The 26,925-nt window shown below is 40.6% G+C and overlaps 4 protein-coding genes across 4 annotated transcripts; all 4 read left to right on the forward strand.

Moving 5' to 3' along the window:
- Window positions 1-1,975: 1,975 nt before the first annotated feature.
- LOC144630112 (guanidinobutyrase-like) lies at window positions 1,976-11,114 on the forward strand. Its single transcript, XM_078488401.1, has 6 exons — window positions 1,976-2,305; window positions 3,205-3,451; window positions 7,645-7,845; window positions 8,468-8,612; window positions 10,194-10,288; window positions 10,748-11,114. Exons 1-6 carry the CDS (start codon window positions 2,046-2,048, stop codon window positions 10,871-10,873), a joined length of 1,074 nt encoding a protein of 357 aa, XP_078344527.1. The 5' UTR covers window positions 1,976-2,045; the 3' UTR covers window positions 10,874-11,114.
- On the forward strand, window positions 4,236-6,930 carry LOC144630121 (uncharacterized). Its single transcript, XM_078488410.1, has 2 exons — window positions 4,236-4,649; window positions 6,326-6,930. The coding sequence occupies exons 1-2, from the start codon at window positions 4,355-4,357 to the stop codon at window positions 6,652-6,654; spliced, it is 624 nt and encodes a 207-aa protein (XP_078344536.1). The 5' UTR covers window positions 4,236-4,354; the 3' UTR covers window positions 6,655-6,930.
- Window positions 11,115-11,316: 202 nt separating the features above from the next.
- On the forward strand, window positions 11,317-16,825 carry LOC144630113 (guanidinobutyrase-like). Its single transcript, XM_078488402.1, has 6 exons — window positions 11,317-11,632; window positions 13,024-13,270; window positions 13,928-14,128; window positions 14,796-14,940; window positions 15,610-15,704; window positions 16,688-16,825. The coding sequence occupies exons 1-6, from the start codon at window positions 11,358-11,360 to the stop codon at window positions 16,784-16,786; spliced, it is 1,062 nt and encodes a 353-aa protein (XP_078344528.1). The 5' UTR covers window positions 11,317-11,357; the 3' UTR covers window positions 16,787-16,825.
- A 5,693-nt stretch (window positions 16,826-22,518) lies between these two features.
- Window positions 22,519-26,284, forward strand: LOC144630122 (uncharacterized). Its single transcript, XM_078488411.1, has 2 exons — window positions 22,519-22,720; window positions 25,079-26,284. Exons 1-2 carry the CDS (start codon window positions 22,526-22,528, stop codon window positions 25,988-25,990), a joined length of 1,107 nt encoding a protein of 368 aa, XP_078344537.1. The 5' UTR covers window positions 22,519-22,525; the 3' UTR covers window positions 25,991-26,284.
- Window positions 26,285-26,925: the final 641 nt, after the last annotated feature.

Consider the following 26,925-nt stretch of genomic DNA (forward strand, 5'->3'; position numbering starts at 1 on the left):
TCCTGCGCATCCTCGAGAGAAACCTCAGAACGAATATTTTGCTCGCAGGCGCAGAACACCTTTCGATAGAGGGAGTCACGGAAGAGTCACGACAGATTTTCGCATATTGTTGGTCGTTGTTGGAAGACCCTTTTTATTTTCCATTTTCCTTTTTAGTTTTTTTTTTTTCATCCCAGATCCAAAAAACAAATTTGCAGATATGTGCCAGCGTGCTAGTACTGAAATATCGGGAAATCTTTTTCCTTGACCTCCTTCAATCTTCGAATATGCAGCGTTATCCCCAGGGAGGTACTAGAGGGTTACAAAGTGAGAGTATTGCGATGGAAGGGGTATTTTTGATCTGTTGTCTTTTTACTTTATATGAGTGTTTTCTTTTGGTGGTGAAGGGGTGTTAAAACGATATTTATGTTCGTTCATTCCCTCCTTCCTTCCTTCCTTCCTTCCTTCCTTCCTTCCTTCCTTCCATTTTTATCACAAATTTAGAATCGGGATCAATCAATCAATTAATAACTTTATGTGTCAGTGGTATCTAGCCGGGAGTAAAGCCATCTACTGATTCGGATACTTGTAGTAGGAGGACTTGCCAAAACCAACAGATTTTTCTCTTCATGTCTCTAACTGAAGCCATCTTATGGTTGGCTTCACAAGTGAACTGGCCCTTCCCGGACCCCTAGCCCCTGTGATTGCCCAAGATCTCCCCCATGAGAAAACGTAGTCTTCTTCCATGACTTCCATGTAAAACGTCCCGGCATCGAGTTGTAAAATTCTGGAGTGCGCAAGTGAAAAATTATTAAGAACTGCACACAATTGCTTAAAAAATGGTGAAGTTTCCAGAATGTGCCGTACCGTACGATTTTTTTTCATATGGTACGACAAAAGTTATTATGCTCAATACGAGATTTTTCTGCATTTTATATTCGTTATATTCGCATTGCAATATTCCCTGTCTATGGGCCTGTTTATATGGAGGAGAGTTGTCCCTGGTAGGAAGGTTACCCTCCATACCGAGCCACCCCGGGCGAGAGAGCTTTTCATACTTTTCTTTATAAATAACTTCGAACTGTTTATATGAGAAATTTAAAAGTTGGCTCGGGGGGCAGGGTGACCCTGGGTGGAGGGTCACTCGCTTTGAAGGTAAGGTGACCCTGGGGAGCGAGCCAACTTTTTGCCATATAAACAGTTTGGTTATTTTTACCTCGCCTACCAGGGACAAGTTGACACATACGGGGCGTGCGCAAACGCTAAAATCAGCAAAAACAAAATTGCAGATAAATTGAAATCGAAGTCGGTGGTAAATTAGTCCAAAAAATAGTCTTGGTCGACGATTTAGCGTTCCTGATTTTAGAAAAAGCAGCCATAATAAATGTTTCAAAACAACTCTCGCCAGTCTTTTGAACCGAGAGGGCCAAGTTTTGGCTTGGTCAACAGGGAAAACTTTCTCATCTAAACGCTCGGCAAAAGATGGCTCGGGGGAAAGGGTAACCCTCCTACCAGGGACAACTCTCCTCCATATAAACGGGCCCTATCTCTGCAATCAGCCGTTCCTCTTTTTTCGGAGAGAGGGCATGATCTCAGGTTCGTCTAATGCTTTCTTGCGCACCCACCCGTGCCTCCATCCCCCTCCCCATTTGTGTGTATCGAGAAAGGGGCGTGGATGTAATATATCAAACACGAGAGACAGTGTTTCATGAGGATATCCAAACACCGAGAAGAGAGTTGAAAATACGACGCGCAGCGGAGTATTTTTGACGAAATTCGCGGTGTTTGGATAGCCCATGAAACACTGTCTCGAGTGTTTGATATATCTTATCAATCGAAACAATAACGATGGAGTAAACGCTGTAATAAAATAGTAAAAACCTATGCTAATTAAGACCGGGTATCCAAACCTCCTTCACGTTTATTATTTCGTTTGTTTTAATTGATGAATTATTAATGAGTTTAAGAATGCAAAATCATCCTTGTCACGCAAAACACTCAAAAAGTTGGCGGAGACAGCAACTGATTTCTTAAACGAAAAAAATACGTCCCCGCATCTTGGAAAGATGTTCACTCGCAGGATCACCAATGATTTTCTCGCCATCACTCAACGGCTTCCGTGCGTATCAACGGCTCGTAAATTCGCTACAAGTTGGATATTATCGAAAAAATTCAACTATCCCCTGACTCCAGACGATATCCCTCGAACAGCGGGGATGCCTACAATGTTTAGGCTTCCAATGCAGTCGTCAGCTGAGGGATTAGATGCCTGTTTTCTTGGGATTCCTCTGGATGGTGGAAGTTATGCTCACCGAACTGGAGCGCGGTAAGGATCTGAATAATAAATATTGTTGTTTTGTAAGATTACAAATGTGAGACCATGTGACAGCCTACTTGCGAACCCAGGACCGTCAAAATTATTTAGCCCAGTTAAGGAAAAAATTAACAAGAAATGGAGGACCAAGTGTGTTTTCAGAGTTTCTGTAAATGGCTTTATAAATGCATTTATTTATGCTGCCAGCTACTGCCATCTTTTTCCGTGACCACAGAGCAGAGTTACCACAATAGTTCCCTGTTCTCCCGATTTTTGCGTGATTTGTTATGCGTGACTTGAGATGTTTCCGGTATGTTGTGCACGTGATTCACAGATATGACGTCAACGTGCCTAGAAAATGTATAAGTTACAGCAGCGGGTTTGTTCAAAATATAACCCCTTTATAACGATTTTATGGCTGAAAAGACCAGAATTAATTTTCGTTATATATCGGGATTGTCAGTTGATAATTTTCTCCTTTGCGTAATTTTCGCGTAAGGTTTCCATGAGAATAGGAACCAGACAGGAGTCAGGACTGGACTAAAAGAATCTGGATCGAGGAATTAAAGCTGACTTCAGTATGTTTTATGGGAGGCGCGGTGGCCTAATGGTTAGTGCGCCAAACTCCGGAGCGAGCGGTCCGAGTTTGAGCCCCGGCCAGGGTCATTGTGTTGTGTTCTTGGGAAAGCTAAGACACTTAACTCTCATAGTGCCTCTTTTCACCCAGGTGTATAAATGGGTACCGGCGACACAATGCTGGGGGGTACCCTGCGTTGGACTAGCATCCCATTTTGGGGGGAGTAGAAATATTCCTAGCCGCTTAATGCTTCGGAAACCGGGAAAAGCTCCGGCAGTGTGGGCCGCATGCTTCGAGGCTTCCGCACTTACAGTATGTTTCATTGATTCCTAAGCATGGGTCCACGACAGATCCGCTGTGAATCTTGCCTGATACGTCCTCACAACACGCAGACAGGGGCCGCGCCTTATGAATCACTGATGGTAGCCGATGTTGGCGACGTAGCGATCAATGTTTTCAACCTTGGAGCCAACATTGGTATAATACAACAACATGTGGCCAACATTGTCAAGACGGGATGTAAGCCTTTGATAATGGGTGGAGATCACACCATCACATATCCTATTTTAAGAGCCCTAAAGGTTTGTTTAAAACATTTAAATTTTTTGGTACGCGTAAAATTAAAAATAAATTAATATCTTCTTCGTAAATGTTCGTTCTTGTCAGTTTAGTCTAGTGTTAGACTTGCTTGTACCCAGATCTCACACAACAACAACAAACGAGCAACAAAAGTGCAACGAAAAATAACCGAGTAAACCTAGAGGGCTTTTTTTATCTGGAACTAGCCTGTTCCAGGCGTTCGGTTAGTTGGGAAGCGGCGCGAGGAACGGCGAGCGAAAAAAATGGCGAGGCGTTTTTCGCGCTTCCCAACTAACCGAACGCCTGGAACAGGCTAATTTGGAACTGGACGCTCTCTCTTCCCTGAACTTTCAGTTCAGGCCTGGCAAAACGAGGAAACATGTTTCCAGGAACACTCATAGCGCGCTTGTTTCCCCAATGTTTCCCATTTTTGCCACACGAAAAACATTGTTTCCAGCGCCAATTTTGTTTTCAAGAAGCAAAATTTGCTTCTGCTACACGGCAGAAACATTTCGAGTTTCCGCGCGGCATGGAAGCAAGGCAAAATGAGGAAACATGTTTCCAGCATTTTTCTGGAAATATTCTTCCTCGTTTTGTGGGACCTTTCCATTCGATTTTGCTCCGCTATTTCCGAAATTTTCGATTGAATGGTTCGCATTAAGGAAAATTAACCCTTTTCTGATTTTCTGGAAACTTTTCGAGGAAATTTCTGTACCATTCGCTCATGTTCCGAAATTTCCGGAACTTTCGGTCGAATGGAAAGCGCCCAAACGGCCCAGTGTTTTAATTGACAAAAACTTAATTAAAGCATGCAGAATTTTCACGTGCACACGGAACATGTGTCCAGGCTCGCCCTTTTGGCAGTGAGATGATTTCTTAATTTTTGCTGAGTACGTGGAAGTACCATGGCTGAAAATTTACCTTTCTCTATCGCTAATATTCTTCGTTCAGACTTTCCGCATCCTTCTCGCATTAGTAAAGTACCGTCTATTGTACATGCGACGCCTTTAAGAGAAAGCAGGAGGCCTCTATTTTTCGCAATGAGATGCCTGCCCGTTCAAAGACTTCACCCTTTCTCAACTGAAACAATTACAAGAGCGAGTTTACACAGGCCTCGAGCAGTTGGAAAAGATTTCTTCCAAGAACCTGGCGATGTTCAAGAACAGAAACACAAACGTTTGACTGGAGAGAAAAAGGAAGGTAAATTTTAACATCTTAGAATTTACTGTATGCATGACTGATTTTATTTTAGCTAGTTCATCTTGTTTTCACACATATGCACTTTTGCATTTGAAAGCGTGTTCTATAGTAAAAGAACAAAACAGATTTTTCTAGTTAAACATGGCATTTGAAATTTTCAGCGTTGAAAGTGTTAAAACTCTTTCAAAAATATCCCAGATGAGAGCAATTAGGGTAATAGCGGCCTAAAAATTTAGCTTTTATTAGTTTATTCATGTGCAGTTCCGTCAGGTCTTTTGTAAAAGCGAAGCATATTTACGCTTGAGTGAACTCCCATGTAACAACGCTCTTTTGTCAAAAATGTTTCTCAAAAACTGCTAATTTTCAATCTTAATTTTCCATACTACATATAATTCACAACTTAATTTTTTTCGCGATTTTCGCTGCCGGACTGGTTTCTAATTTGGCTTTAAATAACTGAAGAAACTGAATTAAAATCGTCAGCAATTTTAGCATTGACTCGAAACCGCAAGTGAAATATAAACTCTGAAAGTTCTGTTTATGACATGTGAACAACTTTTTATGTCCAATAATTATAACTAGTAACGAAATAACTGCATTGTAGGAAGTTTCAAGTAATAAATGTAAGAAATGTTATGTAATTGAAACGCATTTTTCGATATGTACGTGGGTATTAAAAAGGCCGACACTTCCCACACAAGAGGGTAATTCCCCGGTTGCAAGGAAACTCCCTTGGAGTCCCGGGGGGGGGGGGTACTCAAAAAAGTTTTAAACGGGGAGGCTCCGCCCCAAGTTCTAACCCCTTACCCTTTTATATACCATTTTTGACAGAAATTGTAGCCCTTTCGTATACCTTTAACTGAAAAAAGGTACCCCTTTCATATACCTAAGAGACATGGCGTGTACTTAAAATAGGACGTTTTCTTGTCATTTTTATGTAGCGCGTAATAAATTAAAATAATATAGCCATAAATTGCGTCTGTTCGAAATATTTTAATAAAAGGCCCTTTTAAATAGCCAAATGACAGATTTCCATACCAACCCCTGAGGATCTTTGTATAAACCTTTTAACTTGATCTCAATCAGTTTACGCCTTGTAACTTCAATTTCTGCCATGTCTGTAGTTTTAGTAGAGCTACAGATGAAGAGCTCAAAGAATAATTTCCTTTTGCCCTAAATTTTGCCCTTTCTCTGTCCAGCAAGTTCACTTATGTAAAACTCCAAGCCCGGGGGGGGTTACTCCCTATAATGGCCTATACGGGGAGGCTCCGCCCGAAAGGGGTACCTTTTTCAGGCTTCAGGTATATAAAAGGGTAGGGATTTCACAAGTTTAAGTATATGAAAGCTGGGCGGGAAAAAATATCTTTTTATTTGTAACGATCCTTTTACTTTTCTCACATTTTTTCCGCCCAGCCCCTGAGGAAGGTTTGTATCGCAAACTGAAATATAGGGCAAAGTTTTTTTTCAATATATTTTAGTTTTTTAATCCCCTTTTTATTTTTGACCGCTTTAGCCGTCAGGATCAGTTTGTCATCTATATTTTACCTTTTAAGACGGACACCTCTCTAAAAGGGACAGTTGGAGCCGGTCCCGACAGTATCCGTTTTAGGGAGAGTTGACATATGGAAATGTGCGTTTTTACACTGAGTCAGATTTGTGTTGTGTTCCTATCCTAGAGGACAACATCAACAGAAGAACGGTCGAAGAACCTCAAGGCAGCAAGACAACTGGAGAAAAAGTCGCAAAAAAGAAACGAAACCGAAGCCACTTCTCGCAGTTTCAACTCAAGTACTTGGAAGACATCTTTTCCCGCCAACAATACTTAACACGTGACGAGCGAGCGTTGGTTGCGAGTGCCCTGGAGATGAAAGAGCTGCAGATCAGAAACTGGTTTCAAAACCGGAGATACCTGTTGAGACACCGACGAGTAAACCGGACCAGACAGGTTCCCATTGAAGTGTTGGTTAGCAGCAGTGCGCATGCTTCGGAAGTTCGATGGCAATAATATAACACAATAAAATATTGTAAACACGTTTTATTCTTAAGGAGAAGATACATTTGATCACATTTGATCACCGTTCAAGTAAAAACATCAGGTGGAATTAAAAATTTGCGTTTCTATTTTGTTGAAATTGGTACCCAAGTGAATAAATTTAATGTTGCTGTTATTGATTACGATTTTTTGAACGTTTAAAAATCAGTTGAACTTTTGTAAGATTGTGTCAGATGAAAGTAATAGTGCTGCCAAAAAACGACATAAATAAAAGATACGCTCAAGAGCTTTTTGTTTTCCTTCTTGTTAGCGTCAGAATAGTGCATATACCAGATTACGACTTGAGCACAGGTGTTGAGCATACAGCAAAAGGTTAACGTTTCTGCGCCCTTCAAGAGTCACTAGACAAGTACTTTGCAAGAAAGTGCCGTTCAAATTAATTGTACCAGTAGTCCAGTCCCTGAACACTCCCTACCCTCGCCTAGGGCTGAACCCAGGCGCCTGGGTTCAACCCCTAGCGCGCAGAAGAAAGAGTTCAGAGACTGGACTATTGTACAAGTTGCAGTCAGTCATGATACAGGCCACATACTTTTGCATTCTCTCGTATGGCTAAATTTTTCTTAAGCAGATCGTTCAAATATCAGCTCTATATACGCCTCCTTGACTTTTTTCGCTCTCAGTAGTTCTTTCTCCCGCTGCCGCAGTACAGTGATTTTTAATTTGTTTGTTGTTCACAGGTCCCTTAACTTACATAAACCGCGGAACACATCGTTAACTGCTCTGTAAATACATGTCTGCATTGTAGGATACGGTATCAGTATTTTCCCGCCGATTTATGGGCCTAGCGCGAAGCGCGCAAGTCATAAAATGAAAGTCCGTACGTTACAGTACATGTACATTCCGTAAAAACAATGTTACGCGCGGGTAGTGGCCCGCACTGTGGCGTCAATTGACCTATCACAACGCGACGCGTAATAAACAATATATAATTTTTCTTTACAGGAAAAATACGGCCCTGTCGGACTTTTACAACTTGACGCTCATCCAGATACAAGTGAAACCACATTTGGTGAAAAGATCTCTAACGCTACACCATTCCGTCGAGCAGTGGAGGAGGGACTGCTGGACTGTAAACGAGTCGTCCAGATTGGTTTGAGAGGGACTGGGAACTCTCCTATCGACTACGAATTTGGAAGAAGTCATGTAAGCGTTATTGTTTTAATAATTCCTTCTCTTGCATGAATTCCACTATTGTGGGGCAATAGGGACTTTCAGATCGGAGTGCAAGTATGAGATGGAGTACCACTTTTCAAACCTAGTGCTTATGCTTTCGATTTTCACATTTCACACCATATCTCGTACCGATAGTTTCCTTTTCAACTGGTCAGCAACAGGGAGGAGTGAGGGTTCTGGGAACGTAACTGGATTGAAATTCGAAAGCCGTACTCGTAATAGTAGTACTCCTAATGATAGGAACGAGTACGCAATTGAGTATTAGAACGACTTTTTAAGCCTAATGGCATAGCGCATTCACCTTGCAAGCATTTTCAATGATAACCTTATGCTCGATTTCCACTGACGCGTAATTTTTTATGTGCGTGAAAAAAATTAGAGACAATGTATGAACGACTTGAGTAAACATGTACACAAGTCGTTCATACATTGTCTCTAAATTTTTTCAGGCAAGTAAACGCACGTAAAAAATTACGCGGAAATCCACCTTTAAGCAAAAAACAACCACGGCTGCGTTTTTGCGTAAAAGGCCAATAATCGAACTCAAAGATAAATCACACGAAAATAACACGATTATTTTCCTTCAATGCAGGGTTTCAAAATAGTTCCTGCCAAGTACTGTTGGTACAAATCTATGGAGCCTCTGATGGGGCAGGTGCGGGAGCTTATGGGGGACGCACCCGTCTACATCACTTTTGATATCGACGCAGTTGATCCTGGTTATGCCCCTGGGACAGGTCTGTACTGTAGCTTACAGTGAAAGAGTTTCGTCAGTGTAAAATTCCGTAAATGGTACCTTAGCTTAAAGTTTTAGGATCGGATGCAGTTTTTTTGATAGCGGGTCCAAACTTGTACCCAGTGAACACTGTTGGAACTGTTTTTACTCTAATAGCTTCTACCCACCCTCGGGGTTACACATGTTCTATTAAACGTCCATTTACGTTCTTACCGTCGTTGAACATACACATGAAATTCTACTCGTAAAGAACGCAACTTTAGAAAATTCTCCTCTTGTGTTCAGGGGTAATTTTGTGCAGATGTCGTCAATAATTAAGAAACCATCGGTCTTGTTGGGAGTGTAGGAGCATATTTTGGGACTTTTTTAAAAATATATTTCTTAGTACGCACTCGAGCATTAAGATTTTTTTATTCATCTGCGGAAAACAAGAATTTCATTTATAAGTTAAGTGTGAACTCGCGTTACAACTAAGTGAGAACTCACGTCGCGGATTACTTTAAAATTACCTTTCAGCTTTATCTACTTTTCCGTAGCTACTGAATGGTTGCTCATATTTAGCTTGTTAAAAGGAATCCTTGTTTCGACCTTTTACTTCATCTTTAACTTTAAAAATAATTTCGGTTAACCGCTACTGTAAACTTTAAGACTTAGGAAACACGAACACTTTAGAAAAGATATTTATCTAGCTTAAAATCTGCCTTTTTATTGTAGCTTATTGTAAAACTTATTGCTTTCCGCAAGAGGTGTTTTCAGCTGCGATAATGCGAGATAACTAATATTGCTGAAACGAACTATTTGATTAAGTTGCGGAATCGTTCGCACTTTTACAGCTCAACCTCGCATATTGATAAGTTCTGCAGTTCTCATTAAAAACTAAATTCGCTCGCAAGAGTTTACACCTTCGAGTTTTCTTATTCGCAGGTGATTTGCTTTTTGCTGAATTTCATATAGTTTTTCGCTAGTAAACTGAAATATTTTAACAACACCAACTTCGTTGAGTTACTAGCTTTCGATCTAGCCGATTGTTTTTCTGTAAGGAGCTTCAGTTCCTAAGATATTTCTTACTTTGCAGGAATTTTCACAAACAAATAAAACATTACATCATTTCGGTTTCCTTTGTTCTCGGAAGGTAGAACATCTGAAAACACCTTACTTTCGCATATGAATAGCACGGAAACTTGTGAAAAGTAATTAATTTTAGTAATTTCCTTTAAATAGAGCTGTTCTGTAACTGATTTTTGGACTCTCAAATACGCTAAGTAAGAACTTGTAGCAGAAGAGCAACTCAGAATTAAACGCTGTTAACCGAAGACCTTTGGCTCTGTCATCCTTCTTAATCTGTCCTGCTACAGGAGGGAGGTCCGAGTCCCCCAAACCCCCCTCCCCTGATCCGCTACACGAGGACGCACGTGTGGTTATTCTAGAGAAATTAAAATCTCAGTTATTACAAATCCTTGACAGTGATGCGCACTTAACCTTTGTTCTATACTGTAAAGTTTTTTATTGCGTAATTTATGAAGCTTTTTTGAAATTTTTTAGATAAGTTTGGCCAATCATGGTGTTTATTATTTTTCTCAAGGAACTCACGAAGTTGGAGGTTTGACAGTTATTCAAGTCTTAGAAATAATCAGAGGATGTAGAGGAATGAATATCATTGGTGGAGACCTTGTAGAGGTTTGTACTCAGAGAAGTCTTACATAGGAACACGGTCATCTATTTTAGAATGATTTTGAGAAGCTCAAATCCTTACCTAGACCACAGGACACCCAACAATAATGGTTTGATTTTGTAGAACAGTACTTAGACTTGCTTACAAGTCGAGCTCATAGAAGCGCGAAGCGCGAAAGCGAGCGCGGAGCGGACGACTTTTAGAATGTCTAAACAGTACGCGACAAATGACAAGGAACCCATTAGGAAGTGAGAATGACTAACGATGGCGAGGATGGAAATGGATTACAATATGGACAAACTTAAAAACACGGGGCTTCCATGTAGGAAACCCAATAATAACGATCTGATTTTGTAGAACAATACTCGGTTAACTCGGGAAAAAATCTGGTCTATATTCATAGATGAGAGGCCGCTGCATTCGCAAGCTTCTTACTGCTTTTTATTTGTATGTATTTTGCACAGGTTTCGCCTTGGTTTGATGTGCACGGAGGAACTTCAATACTGGCGGCTAATTTACTGTACGAGATGATGTGTGTTCTACCAGGAGTTATTTACAAAGATGCGCCTACATCGGATTTTCAGTTCTGAGGTGGAGATTGGTTATTTGGAGCCATCATTTCGATTGTCACGCACGGAGGAGTGTTGCGTGACAACCTTGAATGGATTGCTTTGATATTTGCTTTCCAGCCTCGGGTCAAAAAGAGAATTAAATTGTAAGCGAATTTTTCGCGTTTCCTTAGGTTTCTAATATTAACTTCGATCTTTTGAGGGTAGTAATCGTAACTATTGAACATTTTAAAGGAGAAATAAAAATATCTTGTATACTTTGGCTTTGCATTTTTATAAGTTTTACACCCTCGCTTTATGAAACTCGTTTGCCGTGTCCCCATTCCCTAGAATATAAAATTTGAATTCTCTCCAATTCCCTTTGGAAGACTTACCAGTTTCAAAGAGGGAGAGGGGGCGTGTATTGGCCGTTTTCACGTTACCCTCCCCACCCATACGAATTCCTGCTGGCTAGACTCCAGGACCTACTCATTTCTCGTTCTTTTGTTGTGTCCAGTGGGAAATCATGAATTTAGCAAGAAGCTGTGTTTTTCGTTTCTTCGTGGGCTCAAACCCGCAAATCCTCAATGGTCTCAGAACCTCTCTACAAGCTCGTCACATTTCTGTTTGCAGCCGTTTGAACAAAAACTTCAACTTGCCAACCAGTCCAAATGATATGCCGCGCTCGGGTGGAATTGCATCGATGATGCGACTTCCAGTTCAGAGCTCTGCCGAGGGACTAGACGTTTGTTTTGTGGGAATTCCTTTGGACTCCGGAGCATCAAACCGGTCTGGAACACGGTATGTTCTTTGAAGAATTGCTCTTTCAGATATAAAGGCCAAACATCGTTTCATTTGCAAATGATGAGCGAGAAAGTAAAACAAAAGACCAGCCATTGTCAGTCAGTGGAGATCCATCACGCAACATCTCTGTGGGGCATCTAGCTGTCACGCACGCAGTACTTATCTTCCAGAATGCATCCTGACTGCATTTCACATTTTTTGCATTCAGAAATGTGACGTTCGATTTCAACCATAGTGGTAGTTTTTGAAAAGAGGGGTGTTTCGTAGGGGAGGGGGGGGGTGGTGGTGGGGTGGGGGGGGGGGGGGGGGGTGAGGTACTCCCCTACATATATGTTATCAATCTATCAGTCAATCAGTCTTTTATTCATCCAAGAAAGCTTAACTCACTGGCTTTCAGAAAGCCTGTGTTCTGTTATAAATAACTCAATATTTTCCTGTTAAATGTGCCAGTTATTAAATAAACTGAAACACACAATCTATTTGGTTAAACACAGACCTCTCAACCTCAAAGAACCGGAAATCTGGAGATCGAGGTAAAAAAAACGGGAGATTCAAGTAAAAACCGGGAGATTCTAGTAAAAACCGAGAGATTCGAGTAAAAACTGGGAGATTAATCAACTGACGGACAAAAATAACTAAAACCAGGTGCTAATTAAGAGAAAGAGTTTTTTTTGTTTTAGCAACACAAAAATTAACGTTATTTTCACGGCTTGGCTACGGATTTACACAGAATTGGCGCAAGACAATCGCCTTAGTAAGCCAAAAATGACATACAAGAAATTATACTGTTTATCGTGAGATTTTTCTGTCTTGTCCTGAGACCGTGAGATTGAACTAGAAATCGTGAGTCTCACGGCAAAATCATAAGACTTGAGAGGTCTGTTAAACAGACAGTCCAGATTTTGTCATCTGGACTGCTCACATTTTCATTCAGATCTCTTATGCACATGCCTAGTCCTGAGTCCACATGTAGAAATTGAGCTCAGTGACTTTTTTGTTCATTGATTCACCTTAACCTTGACAAAATCTGGACTGCCAGTTTTGGAACTACATCTCAGTCTACATGAATAAAAAGAAGGTCTATGTTATAAGCATTATGACACAGCCAGCAGACCCATGCAATCAAACTCAGTATATGTAGGCATGCACCATAATCCAGTAGTTCAAGCTGATAGCGTGAGCAAATCCCTTTGCCAGAAATTTTTTTGGACTGAGTTTGAGTGGGGTAAAAGTATGTTAAAAAACAATATTATTTTGCTTTGGTTGTCACCTCAAGCACCCCTTACGCTTCTTTTGTGCTCCCCAAACTTTCCACATGCACCATAACTTGATAGTTTATGCTAAAGCATTGAACCGACTATTGTTAAAATGTTGTTAATTTACTGTAGCCTTGGTCCAAGACAAATAAGAGCAGAATCATGTTTGCTCCGCCCGTACAATAATGCCACTGGAGCCGCCCCATTTGAAACTCTGATGGTTGCCGATATTGGTGATATTCCTATCAACACGTACAATCTTGCAGCTACTGTGGATATTATACGTAAACATGTTGCTACAATTGCCGGACATGGCTGCAAGCCTCTGATCTTGGGAGGTGATCATACCATCACTTATCCAATACTTCAGGGAATAAAGGTAAGTGATCTTTGTCATTTCCTGGGAGGGGGGGGGATACTCAAAAAAGTTTTATACAGGGAGGATCTACCCTCAGATCCAACCCCCTTACCCTTGTATATACCATTTTGACAGAAAACGTACCTCTCTCATATACCTTTTATTGAAAAAAAGGTACCTCTTTCATATACCTACATGACGTAACATAGGCCTAAAATAGGAAGTTTTCTTGTCTTTTCGAGTAGCACTTAATGAATTAAAATGATACAGCTATAAGTTGTGTCTGTTTGAAACATTTTAATTAAAGGCCCTTTTAAATACCTAGTATTTAATGAAAGATTTCCTTACCCTTTCATATACCTAAACTTGTGAAATCCCTACCCTTTTATATACCTGAAGCCTGAAAAAGGTACCCGTTCCTGGCAGAGCCTCCCTGTAGAGGCCATTATAGGGTTTACCCCCCCCCCCCGGCCCTTTGGGGTTATTAGCGAACATTTTGGAGGCGACATGGCCAAGTGGTTAGCCATAAAGCGTGGACTTGTAATCTGGAGGTCCTAGGTTTTTATTTTCTCCATACAATGCATTAAGTTGATTGCTCCAGATTTCCAGAATAGATAAATGAATCAATGGTAATGGTAGTCTTTTCTGGTATAACCCTTTTTTTTCTTTTTGTACAAGGATCAACATGGTCCAGTTGGCCTCGTTCACATAGATGCACATTCAGACACAAATGATTCCATGTTCGGTGAGAAAGTGACCCATGGAACACCATTCCGCCGAGCAGTGGAGGAAGGACTGTTGGATTGTAAACGTGTTGTACAGATTGGTCTGAGAGGGAGCGGTTATACTGGAAAGGACTATAAATGGGCAGAAGAGCAGGTATGATATTAAACAAGAAACAAAACCTAGAAAGAAATCTGTTCTGCAAAAAATTATTTTACAAGATTTATTCATGTCTGCTAAAATTAACTTAAAAGCCTTAAAAATTCCATTGAGATCTGTCGGTAGCATGACCAAGGCAGATATTAGCATGAGAAGGCTGGCCTTCAAAATCTGGAATCCAACATTGGATTCATCATCATCATCATCATCATCATCATCATCATCGTCGTCGTCGTTGTCGTCGTCATCATCATCATCATCATTGTCCAACTCTTCTTTTATATAAGAATTGACTGCAAGTTTCTGCAATCGGTGGGTGTTTACAGGGTGGGGTGATTACCGGGTAGTGCCACACCCAATCTCTAGCCTGGAGGCCCAGGCTTTTTCTGTTGGATTGCCTTTGGTTAGTCAGGAGATCTGGATGTTTGAAAGTTTCAGACACTTTTTTTCCTTTTCAGACACTTGCTTGTTGCCAATGTTGCTCATCTTGTAAAAGCATTAGCGCAAGCAAGGGCTAAATCAATGATGTGAAATGTGGAATGGAATTTCATGGGCACATCACTCTTATAACCTCTAGAGAATGCCTTTTCCCAAATATAGCATGAAAAGACATGTACTATAATGAGCCCTGACAACTTATTTGAAGCTTATTGTTGATTTGCAGGGTTTTAGGTTGGTTCCTGCTCAGGATTGCTGGCACAAATCCCTGGTGCCTTTGATGGCTGAAGTTCGGCAGCAGATGGGGAGTGGTCCAGTGTATATATCTTTTGATATTGATGGTTTGGACCCAGCATTTGCTCCAGGCACTGGTAAGTAGATTACATAAAGGCTTGTTGGTCTATACCGTACAAGCCATAACTTAGTTGAGGGACAAAGTTACCATGGTAAGTTGATGAGGAATTCTGGAAACTGGACTGAGTGTGCAGTTTTCATCTTAAAATTGCTAAGTGACTGATTAAAAAAAAATTGTGACTGAGAAAGTGTTACAAAAAATTTAACATGCCAGAAATTGGGTATTATTAATTGGAAACTTTACAAGAGCTTTGAGGAAGTTTTGAGAAAATCGCACTTGCTCCCTAGAATGTATTGTGTAGTTCCGTAAATTATTCATACCTCTCCCATGGAAGGGATTTTTCCTAAGACCCCCCACCCACCCCTCTGGAATTTTCAATTACCTCATACATTTCCTTAAAGTTTTTGGCCTTTGAGGCATCCCACCCCCAAGAATTTCCAATCCCTTCTGTGGGGGGAATATGGACATTTCTTTACATTGGAGATTTGTAGCTTAAAATTTGTCTAAATGTAGTTTATAGAGAAATAGAGATAAGATAACATTCTTTTCCTTTGTCCCTGCACCTGTGATTACTACAGCTTGTAGAATTACTATTTACCACTTGATTTTTATAGAGATGTTGCTTTCATTCTTCTTAGCAAGAAAAGAAACTGCTCACAGTCCAATTTGTATTCATTTCTTTAAGGAACCCCTGAGATTGGAGGCCTGACATCTATACAAGGAATTGAAATAGTGAGAGGATGTCATGGAATGAACATTGTTGGCGGGGACATGGTTGAGGTGAGCTCTTAAAAAGACCTGTTATCTTAGGCCTGCAAATATACACCAGAGCAGAAATTTTTTACTATAATCGATATCATAGGGCAGCAATATGGGAGGTTTGTTGGCCTTATGGTTGGCACGCTGGATTTGTGATCAAAAAATCAGATTCAAGTCCTGGCCACAGTCAATTTGTTGTGTTCTTGGGCCAGACACCTTACTCTCTCAGTGCCTCTCTCCGCCCAGGAGTATGAATGGGTACCGGCAAATTAATGCTGGGGGTAATCCTGTGATGGACTAGCATCCCGTTTAGGAGGAAGTAGACATGCCCCTGGTCATATATTAAAAATCGGAGGTAAGCTTTACCCCAGTGAGGGGGGGGGGGGGACCTCCCATGTGAAAGGGATAGTGATGCTTGTTGTCCCACTTAGAATTGTGCCTCGCTTGGGGTGTTCAGGTTAAAACCCTAATAATTTTAGCCCTCTTGTTTAGTGCCGCACTCTGAAGAAATGAAAAATTGCTATATTTAGAGAGGAAGCCACATCAGCTGTAACTGGTTTCATGTGGGTCCTATATCCAGGTCGAATTGGAATTTGGAAATGTTGGTTTTTCAGGAGGGAGGAAAACCAGAGAACCTGGAGAAAGACCTTCAGAGCAAGGACGAGAACCAACAACAAACTTAAGCATATGACGATGGGTCTGGAAATCAACCTGGGCCACATTGGCGGGAGGCGAGCACTCTCACCACTGTACCATTCCTGCTCAAATCCCTGAAGACAATATCACAAACACTGTGTTGGTGATTAGGCACCCCTTAAGCCCAACCCCACCCCCTCCCCCCCCCCAAAAAAAAAGCTCCAGTGGTATGGATCGCTTCGGCCCAATGTAGACTTACAATACACCAGCAAGGCAAAAAGACTACAAAATACACTAAATATATACATTCTAATAATGATGTTTTTGGATACCACAATATTTGTGTGTCATATCGTTCATATTTTTAGGTCTCCCCTCCATACGACACCACAGGGACTACAGCTCTTACTGCTGCCAACCTGTTGTTTGAAATGCTGTCTGTCTTACCTGGAGTAATTTACAAGTAACTGGTCACTTCAAAGATTGGGATACAAGTCCTGTAGGACTGACATTAATGTTTTTTAGTAACCAAGGATATTGCAATGCGTTTTGCTTAGCTAAGACTTGCCGCAATTCGACTCTTTAATGCGAGGACGAAATTGCGACACAAAACATAAAACCGACTTTAAGAAAGTCTTTAGATAGTAGATGTTATATTTTTGATAATTTTACAAGAAGAGTAGCAAGTCTGGAAATCGGACAGGATCGAACTTAAACAAAAAATCCAATGCTAAACGTGTAGAATGCCATGATCTCAATATGCTCTGCACGCTGTGCGATTTGACCTATTGTTAGCCTGCGTGGCCGGCGTTCAAAGGGGAAGGAGAAGGGGAGTTCGAGCTAACCTATTGCGGTATGTTCGTATGTAGTCTCTTTTCGTCCATTTAAAGGAGCAATGTCACGATATTTTAAGTCATTTTTCTGATTACTTTCAATTTGATGGAAACCTCAAGCTAATAATTTTCTAGCTTAGAGAAACAACAAAGGAGTAAAAAGATAACAAAATATAACCAAGGATGGTTTCAACTGACGATGATTAAGTCCGATTACGAACGACAAACTTGAAAAAACATGCCAATTTTTTCAAGATGCGTTGTACGTGACGGAGCTCCTTTAAACAAGTATCGTGTTCACTGCCCGAGGATGCCCCCCTCATCCTTCATATAACCTATATAGGTATGGGTCGCTCTAAACGGTATGGTTTTTGACCAGTTTTGGTTTGAAAACGGGTAAAATATTTTGTGCAATTTTGGTCTAAAATTGAGTTGCCGTTTTTAAGCAACCACGAGAACGCATTTGCGTAACTTGTCTGTTCTCATCGAGCCGCTTCACCATCAAATGTACTTTAGAGGAAAGTAACAAAACCGATTTTAATACGAACGATATGATAAAACGTTTAGCTCTTGAGATAAACAGGCGACCAGATCGAAAACCGGACCTGAATTTATCAGATTTATAGGGCCATGTCTGAAAACTGGTGTGGAAAATGACGTATTTAGGGCTGAAAGAGTTCGGGATTTGAAGAAACGGGCCGCAAACCCCCGGAAAAATTCCAAGAGTTTCAGAATGAGACTTTCTTTTTTTTATGAAGTTATAAAGTAAGTCCCAAGTGTCTTTAAGATTTTACTTCTGTTGTTTTAACTGAAGTAGCTTGCGACAAATGATAACAGTTTGTGTTAAAAGTGTTAAAACAAGTGTTTTTATGTTGAAGTGTTAAAACACGTGTCAAGCGTTTAACGCAAATTACCGTAACGTTCCAAAGTTGTTTTAAACTTGTTGGAATAAATGGAATTTATAAACAGAACAAATAATAAAAAAAGTTACCTACTGAAACCGCGAAAGAATTTTCTCATAAATATTTTAACAGTTCATTTATCGTGGACTGTTTACTGGACGCTAGCGCAAAAAGAGCGCAAAACGCTTTTTCAATTGCTTGCGGGCGAAAAAGCGTTTTGCGCAAGAGAGCGCAAAACGCTTTTTCGCTCGCAAGCAAGCGTTAAAGAGTTTTTAGGTACCTTCTGTTATAAGAACCCCACTCCCCAGGCACCTTTTCGAAAGACCTGATATTTGTACTGGGGGTGGTGAAGCGGAAATGATAGCTAAAATTCCTCGAACTCGCTAATTCATGCTAACATAAATTAGCGAGATCCAAGAATAAGCTAATGTCAATCAATCGGAAACAAAGACTTTTCATTTTCGCTCGCATACAAATCCTTTCGCAAAAATGGCTTGCGAAAACACAAATGATTATAATTACAAACTAGTCGATGGTGAATCTGGTCCTCATGGTGCTTTTCCTGAACTCAAATGAAAATTTCCAAATAAAACAACTGAACAGGAACCAACCAGTCTCAAAATAAAACTAACAAGTACGCTGATATGAATCGACTACGTGGTTATAGATTTTGTTCGGTGGATGTTTGTCAGCAAAGTAAAACTGCTTCTGCTTTGGGAAACAACCGTCATAAGCAGTAACATTACGCACCAAAATGAGATGACATCGATGAGTAATGAATGAAATCAATGACTAATCAATGCAATCATTGACTAATCGATGCAATCCGGCGATAACCAAAAATTTTGTGGCCGATTAGTCATCGATTATTCATTGATCATCGGTAATAATCAATGACTAATCAACTAATTACCTATCGATTACCTATTGATTACTCATTGTCATCGATAAGTTATGCCTGGAAATTAAAATTACCCAAAATCCCTAAAGGAAAACAAACTGGGCATGGCCCAAGCTTTTTTGATCCTGGAAAGATACCATTTTTCATGCTTGATCAGTCTGCGTTTTTTATCTTTACGTAAACCCTGAACGAGGCATGGACAGCTAAAACTTTTGGCTTTCTGCCTGGAACACCCAAAGTGAGTCCAAAATGCATAATTTACACCCCAAGCGAGGCGACGATCACCCTGTTCCTTGCATATACCGTATTTTCTCGATTAAACGCCCCCGGCGTTTATTTCAAACTTGGCCCGATAAAGCCGGTGTTTATTTGATTTCAGGAGTTTGTTCAAGCCCTATGTTTCTACGAAATTTTTATTCATTATTTTTGACAGCTATATACGTAGACATTATTTTTAAGGCATATTAAACCTTTAATAATTGTTTAAGGGGTTTATTTTCACATACAGCTTGGAGACCCGGTGTCACAGCCGATTTGGACCCCCCGCCGATTTGGACCTCCCGGTCCAAATCCGCTAGCCGATATGGACCCCCCGGTCCAAATCCACTAGCCGATATGGACCCCCCTTCGCCGATTTGGACCCCCTAAACAATTGTTATTTTAGCTTTGTCTCCTTCTTACTCAGTAAATTTTTCCATTTGCAAGCATTTTTTTCAACGTTCCCTCGAATGACAACACAAAATTTGTAATTAAGAGAATGAAAACAAATGGATATCTCGTTATAATTCTGTTTACACGCTTGCGCATGCAGTTACTGAATAGCTGACAAACTTGCTCTATCGGCACTGTTACAAAAAAAAAAACTTTTTAAAGAAGTCGGAACCTCTTTTAAAAAAAGTTGTGAAATGTAAACAAAACGGACAATGTAATTAGAGTCTTTGAGTGAGTTATTGTCCAGAAACTATTGATTTCTCCATAATGATAATTTGTTCTAAGTGGAGTAAACTAGACAAAAAACGCGGTGTTAGCAACTTTATTTAGGGCCTCTTCACATGAGCCCGGTTTACGGGCTGTCTCAGTTACCAGGACGGATTTTGACGTCTGTTCATATGGTAAATTTTAGCCCGGTTGACGGGGATAAAATTCAAGAAACAAAGCCAAAATGGCGACACATAAAGTTGCATCTTTCGCGACTATCGTAGCTTTATTGACCCTTGTAACTTTATTAATAAAGCTAATTCGCATATTTCTGAAGTGGAAATAGATACAAGGCAAAATTAAGCCATTTTGACCACCCAGTTACGAAAGGGAAGCTATTTTCTCAAAAAAAGTTGCGTCCCGGCGACCGGGCTGGAGTGTTCATATGGGAAAATATTCTTCCCGGTTGCCGAGATCTCGGTTGCAGAAACCGAGATATCGGTAACCGGGCTGGCCCACCTTCTCATATGAACACATCCAAATTTTTACAAAGAAAATAGGAGTGAGCCGAGATCTTGGTAACTGGGCCAGCCCGGTCAACCGGGATCATGTGAAGAGGCCCTTAACCTGTTTTGGGTGCCTTGGGTATTGTCAAAACGTTTCATTTCAAGCGAACGACAAACTATCAAGAACACAACAGTAAATGTGTTTTTACGCTTTCGGTATGATAATAATTATAATACCGTGAACAAGTACTTTAGTTTCACAACTAATTTACACAGAAGTAATAAAACTCGCGTTCGCGCTTTTTGTGAGAATCTTTCTATTTCAAGTTTACAACTTTTAACAAAGCTTATACCACAAAAAACACTTCTTACGCTGTAAAAGTCGAGAAAACTGCTCTTTGTTTTGTCGGCAAAGCGAAAAACTGTTTTAAAAGTCGGAAGCTATTTAGAAGAAATCTATTGTGTAAAGTAAAAACAAAAAGAAAACAATGTAATTAGAGTCCAGTAGTAATCTTATTGTCCTGTATCTTTTCAGGTTTTTGTAAATTCACTCAACCGAACATTTATTCTAATAAACTAACTTGACAGTAAGGGACTTATTAGCCGAACATGTCTTATTATAATTTCAGACTTATACAACAAACTAACAAAAAACGCAATTGTAAATTTGGTTCTGCACTTTAGGCTCGGGTCAACAAAAAGGACACTTGATTTTCATTTGGAAAACGTTGCTTCGGGACGTTGAGAATAACATAAATTTTACAATGCGCGTGCATGCTGTGTTTGGTAAACACCGGGGCGTACGTTGTCTATTTCCTCTTTTCAATGTCCATGAAATATTCGTATGGACATTTAATCATCTTTTCTTTTATTCGTTTACGACTGCAGGAGAACGAAAGTAAAGAATGATCACTTTTGATGGGGGGGTCCAAATTCCCGAAGGGGGGTCCAAATTCGCTAGCCAATATGGACTCCCGGGGGTCCATATCGGCTAGTGGATTTGGACCGGGGGGTCCATATCGGCTAGCAGATTTGGACCGGGGGGTCCAAATCCAGGGGGGTCAAAATCGGCTAGGACACCGGCGTTTATTCGGGGCCCGGCGTTTAATCGAGAAAATACAGTATGTAATTTCCTCCCCTCCAGGGCTACCTTAAGTCGCATTTTTCTGGAAATTATCTAACTCTTAATCCTTCTATTAACCTTTTGTTCTACATCTGTTTACGAAACCATAGCGAGTGTCAAGGGGTTACAAAAACACTCTGATTCCTTCTATTTTTAGCCACAATTCTAAGAACACCCCCTCCCCCACCCTCTCGGTGGTGGGAAGCGGAAGTGATAACTGAAATTCTTGGAACTTGTTTGAGCGCGTTCCAAGAATTGGAAACTGGGGTGCTTACCATTTGTAAGAAAAATCCGGTTGGTGCGACCGTTGCATAATGGTAAGCGATTTTCCGAATACACCGACCAACCGGATGAGATTTCGCTTACCATTATTCTACCAGGCATTCCTTCCCGCTCACTCTATCTAGCGCCAAATTCAGTGTTGTTTTCTGTCGATATAGCTGAATACTTCGAGGTAGAAAACAAACTTTTTGACGAAGAAGATGGGCTGATGCTGTTTACTGCCGTCAGCTGTTCCATGAGACGCGATTTAAACAGAATACAAGGTTATTTTGAGGTAACTGTTCCCTATACGCACCGAGTGAATTTCGCAGTCGAGTGAAAATTGGCACGTTCGAGCTAGATCCTGTCCCGAAAAAAAATATGAACACATGAACAATTCCAACGTGGAATACCAGAGGCAGGCAGCTTATTTCTCCTGTTAAAAAACTGCTGGCATTTCTATGGTCGAGGTGAACATACACGTTCTAAATTGCTATAAAGACGCCATATTGTAAACACGACTAAAACCGCGCGGAGGTGCTAAAAAGGGCCTGGAAACGGAAAATTCGTTCAAATGGTAAGGAAATTTCCGATGTTCCGTTCCGAACGGAAAAAGTGGAGTACTTCTAGAGGTAGTCCACAATTTCCGAATGGAATTTCCGGAAAATTACCTTACCATTTTACTTCAAACCGAAATTTCCGGATTTTTTGGCTAAATGGTAAGCACCCCTGGTGTCGCTCGCATACAGGTCCTTTTCAAAAATGGCTTGCGAAAACGCAGACGATTATAGTTACAAACTGGTAGAAGATGAACCTGGTCTTCAGGATGCTATCTCGGAGCTCAAACGGAAAATAGCAGAACGTAACACTCTAATAGCCGTTGATTGTGAAGGAGATTCCTTGAGCAGAAAGGGAGCGCTTACTATCATAACAGTAGCCACCGAGGAGAAATTAAAGGCTTCATATTTACACCCCTCTGTAACAGACCTGGTGAAACCCGACCTGGTGGGTTATTTTGCCCTCCCTGGTGGAAATTTGACCTCCCTGGTCCCTGGTGATTATCTGAAAAATCCCTGGTCAATTTTATTTCTCCCCAGTGAAGAATTTTGTTTACCTGGTCAGGAAAAAAATCAACCAAAATCTTTATAAACAGAAGAAAACGACGCGCGGCAAAAAGATAATTTAATAATTAACTATAACTTGATGTAAATATAGCAAAAAGTAATTGTTAACTTTTTTCTATTGTTTTTATCGCTTGTTCTGCTGTCATGAACGTCACTGAAGAGAAAAAACAGATCTGTTTCCTTTTATGTATGTAATACGAGCTTGTGATTGATTCAGAGCGATTTGAACAGCGCGCGTGGCCCAAAGCGATGTGTGGAAGTATTTTTGACCCGGCTTTCTACAGCGTTTTATCGAATAACTACGCAGAGGATAATCAGCTTGACCGACATAATTCTTGGTGAGTATTAAGCGGCTTTTTTTCCGTCGATTTAGTAGCCTTGAGCAGTTTGAGAGGCGTTTGATGTATAAAATATCGTGTTTAACTTTGCAGTCCGCCGGCACAAAGTGATGTAAAAAATACGCGTTATTCAAGTACATTCAAGATCATTTAAGTGGCGTATTACGGTAAATTTTAATTAAGCTGCCTCAAATTGTAAGTACTGTCTAAATATTACTTTGTGTAGCTTTCACCTGCATGAAACTATTGATGCCTTGCTGGAGGACTGCAGTCATTAAAACGTATTTTTCATTGCTCGCTTAATCCGAAAAAAGAGACAATTTATTCCACCTGTAAAAGATATAAGCAAACGGTTTTCCTATTTTGACGTCTTTATGCTTTGACCTTCTGAAAATGGATCAACGAATAAGGGCCGGCATTTTGAACATTTTGCAACTTTAACGGTAAACGGACCGTTTAAATTTAGGCGCGCCCGTACTAGACAACCTCTGGATCTGTCTCTTGGTGCTAGGCTCTTTTGATAATAAATATTTATGTCATTTACCTTCTGGAAAAGTAATTTTAATTACAAGTTTAAAAACTTGTATTCAGATTAATATTGTAATGCGCTTTTGCTCATTTATATGTTAAAAAGCGCAATATAAATTAATAAATTATTATTATTATTATTAGCAGGGCTTGAGAGACGTTCAAACTAGGGAGTCAAGAAAATGATCCCGCGAAACGTTCTCCCAATTTTTTTTAAACATATCGAATATCTGGCTGAATTAACGTTAACCTAGACTTTCTAAAAATCCTTCGACACGCCGTTTAGGAATTTAAAGTCGTAAATGTATGTTTAGGTGGTGTAATCCGTCAAGCGCAAGGTTGGTTGCCTGGTGAAGCGCGTTCCCCTTCCAAAAATAAGGAGCTTTGATTTTAACTGAAAAGGTCTAGAAATAATCGTGTTTTTTTAAGTTTACTTTAAGCTGCCTAGTTGCATATGAAACTCCCTTCAAAACGCACGAAATGTGATTTCGGCCTGTCTAATTTTCAAAATTTCCCCCAGGCATGCCCCCTGGACCCCCAGTAGCTTACATCTTCGGCGTTCACACGATTGCATTTTTCAGATCTTTGGCGCTCTGAAGAACCGTCGTTTTAAATCCTGCCTACAGGCCTGCTAAGAACTGGAAAAGTAACATGCATCTAAAGGAATCGTTTTAAGGCGATAACGTCAGTCCATCGCCTTATATCATAAGGCGGTCGGCGGAATTTGTTCTTCTGTTCGTCATCGCTTCTGCATGCATTGCGTGCCGTGTATGATACTCTGATGGACAAAAACGTGCGAGAACTTCAGAGGATTTCAGGAATATAACCCCGGCGACTGATTCAAGTCCAAGAGCAAACTGACAGTGTCAATAGTATGATTACTCATTGGCTCATTGTGACAATGATTTGCTAAATTTGACCCATTGCGGATCTAGTGACGGTAATGCACTGTTCGATACAAAGAACGCTAGGGGATCGCAAAACGGCCCGTTTGCCGTATAACGCGAAGGCCTAAAAGGACTTCTTATAAGAGAAATTAAGTCCGATGCCTTTATTCGATTCTGTTTCTCCTTTGCCACTTTTATCCGTGTAAGAGCAGGATACAAAGTGTACATTACTTCAGTTGTTTACGTACAATGCGAAAAAACGAAGGGGGCCTTCTACAGCCGTTAGGCGACATCGGTGCGGAAAATTGTGCACGATTACCCCGCTAAGTTTATTGCATACAAAAAGTAAGTAATCAACCTGGTGGATTTTTGACTGCCCTGGTCGATTTTTGTTGAAAACCTGGTGGAAAATCAGGTGTCACCAGGTCTGTTACAGAGGGGTGTATATTTGATGTCCTCAAATTAGGACAGCTCGTATTTAGCAGCGGACTTGGCGAAATCCTTGAAGATAAATCTCGAGAGAAGTTGATGTTTGATTGTCGTCAAGATTCAGACGCTCTCTGGCATCAGTTTAACATAAAACTGACGGGAGTCTTGGATCTTCAGCTGCTTGAAGTTATCTACCGCCGTGAAAACGCCCCAGCTGTCGCCGCAGCTAAGATCACTCCGCAGCTTTCCACGAAGAATAAACGTCGAAATCCGAGAAATCGCCGCAGCCAGAGAACAGATGAAGTAGAGAAGATATATGGTTTTCGTCGTTGCATCGAGTTGTACGTTCAGGATGAAAAGTTGATCAAAATCAAGGATAAAGGAAAAGAGATTTTGAAGATGGATGAAGAAGTGTGGAAGAAAAGACCTCTGACAGACGAGCTTATCAAGTACTGTATTGTAGATACAATGGGAATGTTTAAATTGTACAGCAAGATAAAGGATGTGAACGGGGGAGAGCAGGCCCGTTTACGAGTTGCATCTGAAAAGTATGCTGACGTGTATCGAGGCAAAACTGAACGGTCTTTCGACGACTACGAAACAAATGCGTTCCTTCCTCTTGACGTCATTCCTGATAAAGGAACTCTGGATTTTCCGCCCGCTAATACCAAATGTACGCGCTGTCATCGACGATTTCCACGAGAAGAATTCAGCGTAACGCAGCTGGGGAAGGGAGAACAGAAATGCAGGGTTTGTAAGGAGATAAAACGCCAGGATGATGTGCTGATAAACAGAGTAGATAATTGGGAAAGAGCAGCACGAGAAGAAGAAGATTATGTCTACTGTCCCGAAGGCATGTCTGATTACGCATTTGTTCATGGCCACGAGCCTTGGGAGAGTTCTTCTGACTCATACTGGTAAAGCCCTGTACCCTACATGACAACACTGAAAATCACGATTTGTTGTGTTGATCCACAAACTGACCCGTAATAGACTTTGCAGAAGTACCATAACTGACTTTGATCCTAGCTCTCCTCTGGGGGAATAGAGCCATAAGTACCATAACTACTAAAAGACAAAATATATGATTTCATAGTCCAGGCCTGGAAAGTCATGGAAAATGGCATTGATTGTACAAAATAAGTTAGGAAGTTTGTTGTTTTTAATGCTCTTCACGGAGTAATGCACAATGAAAATACAGTCGTTTGACTACTTGTCACAGATGTAACGATGATTGACAAATCTGTAATTTGTATGATGCGTGCACATTAAAGATTTTTTTTATTAATCTTTGATAGTTCATAAGGTTTTCAGAAATACATAGTTTCCTACAGCTGTAATCATTCCAAAAAGACCCTTCCCATCACCCCCCCCTCCACCCCCAACCCTCCACCCCCAACCCTCCACCCCCAACCCTCCACCCCCAACCCTCCACCCCCAACCCTCCACCCCCAACTCGTAGACTACGGAAAAGCGGAAGTGAACTGTGAAAATTCTTGGAACTCGTTAGTAGTATAGTACTTGGGGGTACGAGATCATTTTTATAAAAAATAATCTCATTCCCTCAAGTACATACTACTTTCCAGTGCTGGATACAAATATTAGAATCAAAACTGAAATTCAAACCCTGGAAATCAAAAATCAAATCAAATCTCAGAACCAGCCTCGGAGCCAAGCCTGAAAAACCAACCCCTAACTCAACCCTAGAAAACCAAGCCTGGAAAAAACAAATGCTCTTATAGTTTAATTTAAAATTTTGGATACAGTGCGTTTAAAATGGAAAGTTCTTATAATAAAAAACAAAACTGAAAATTCAAGCTGAGCTATTATACAAAAAATTCAAAATGAAAATTCAA

This window comes from Oculina patagonica, chromosome 11, assembly GCF_052425735.1.
Source record: "Oculina patagonica isolate OP01 chromosome 11, crgOcupat, whole genome shotgun sequence".
Taxonomy (NCBI): domain Eukaryota; kingdom Metazoa; phylum Cnidaria; class Anthozoa; order Scleractinia; family Oculinidae; genus Oculina; species Oculina patagonica.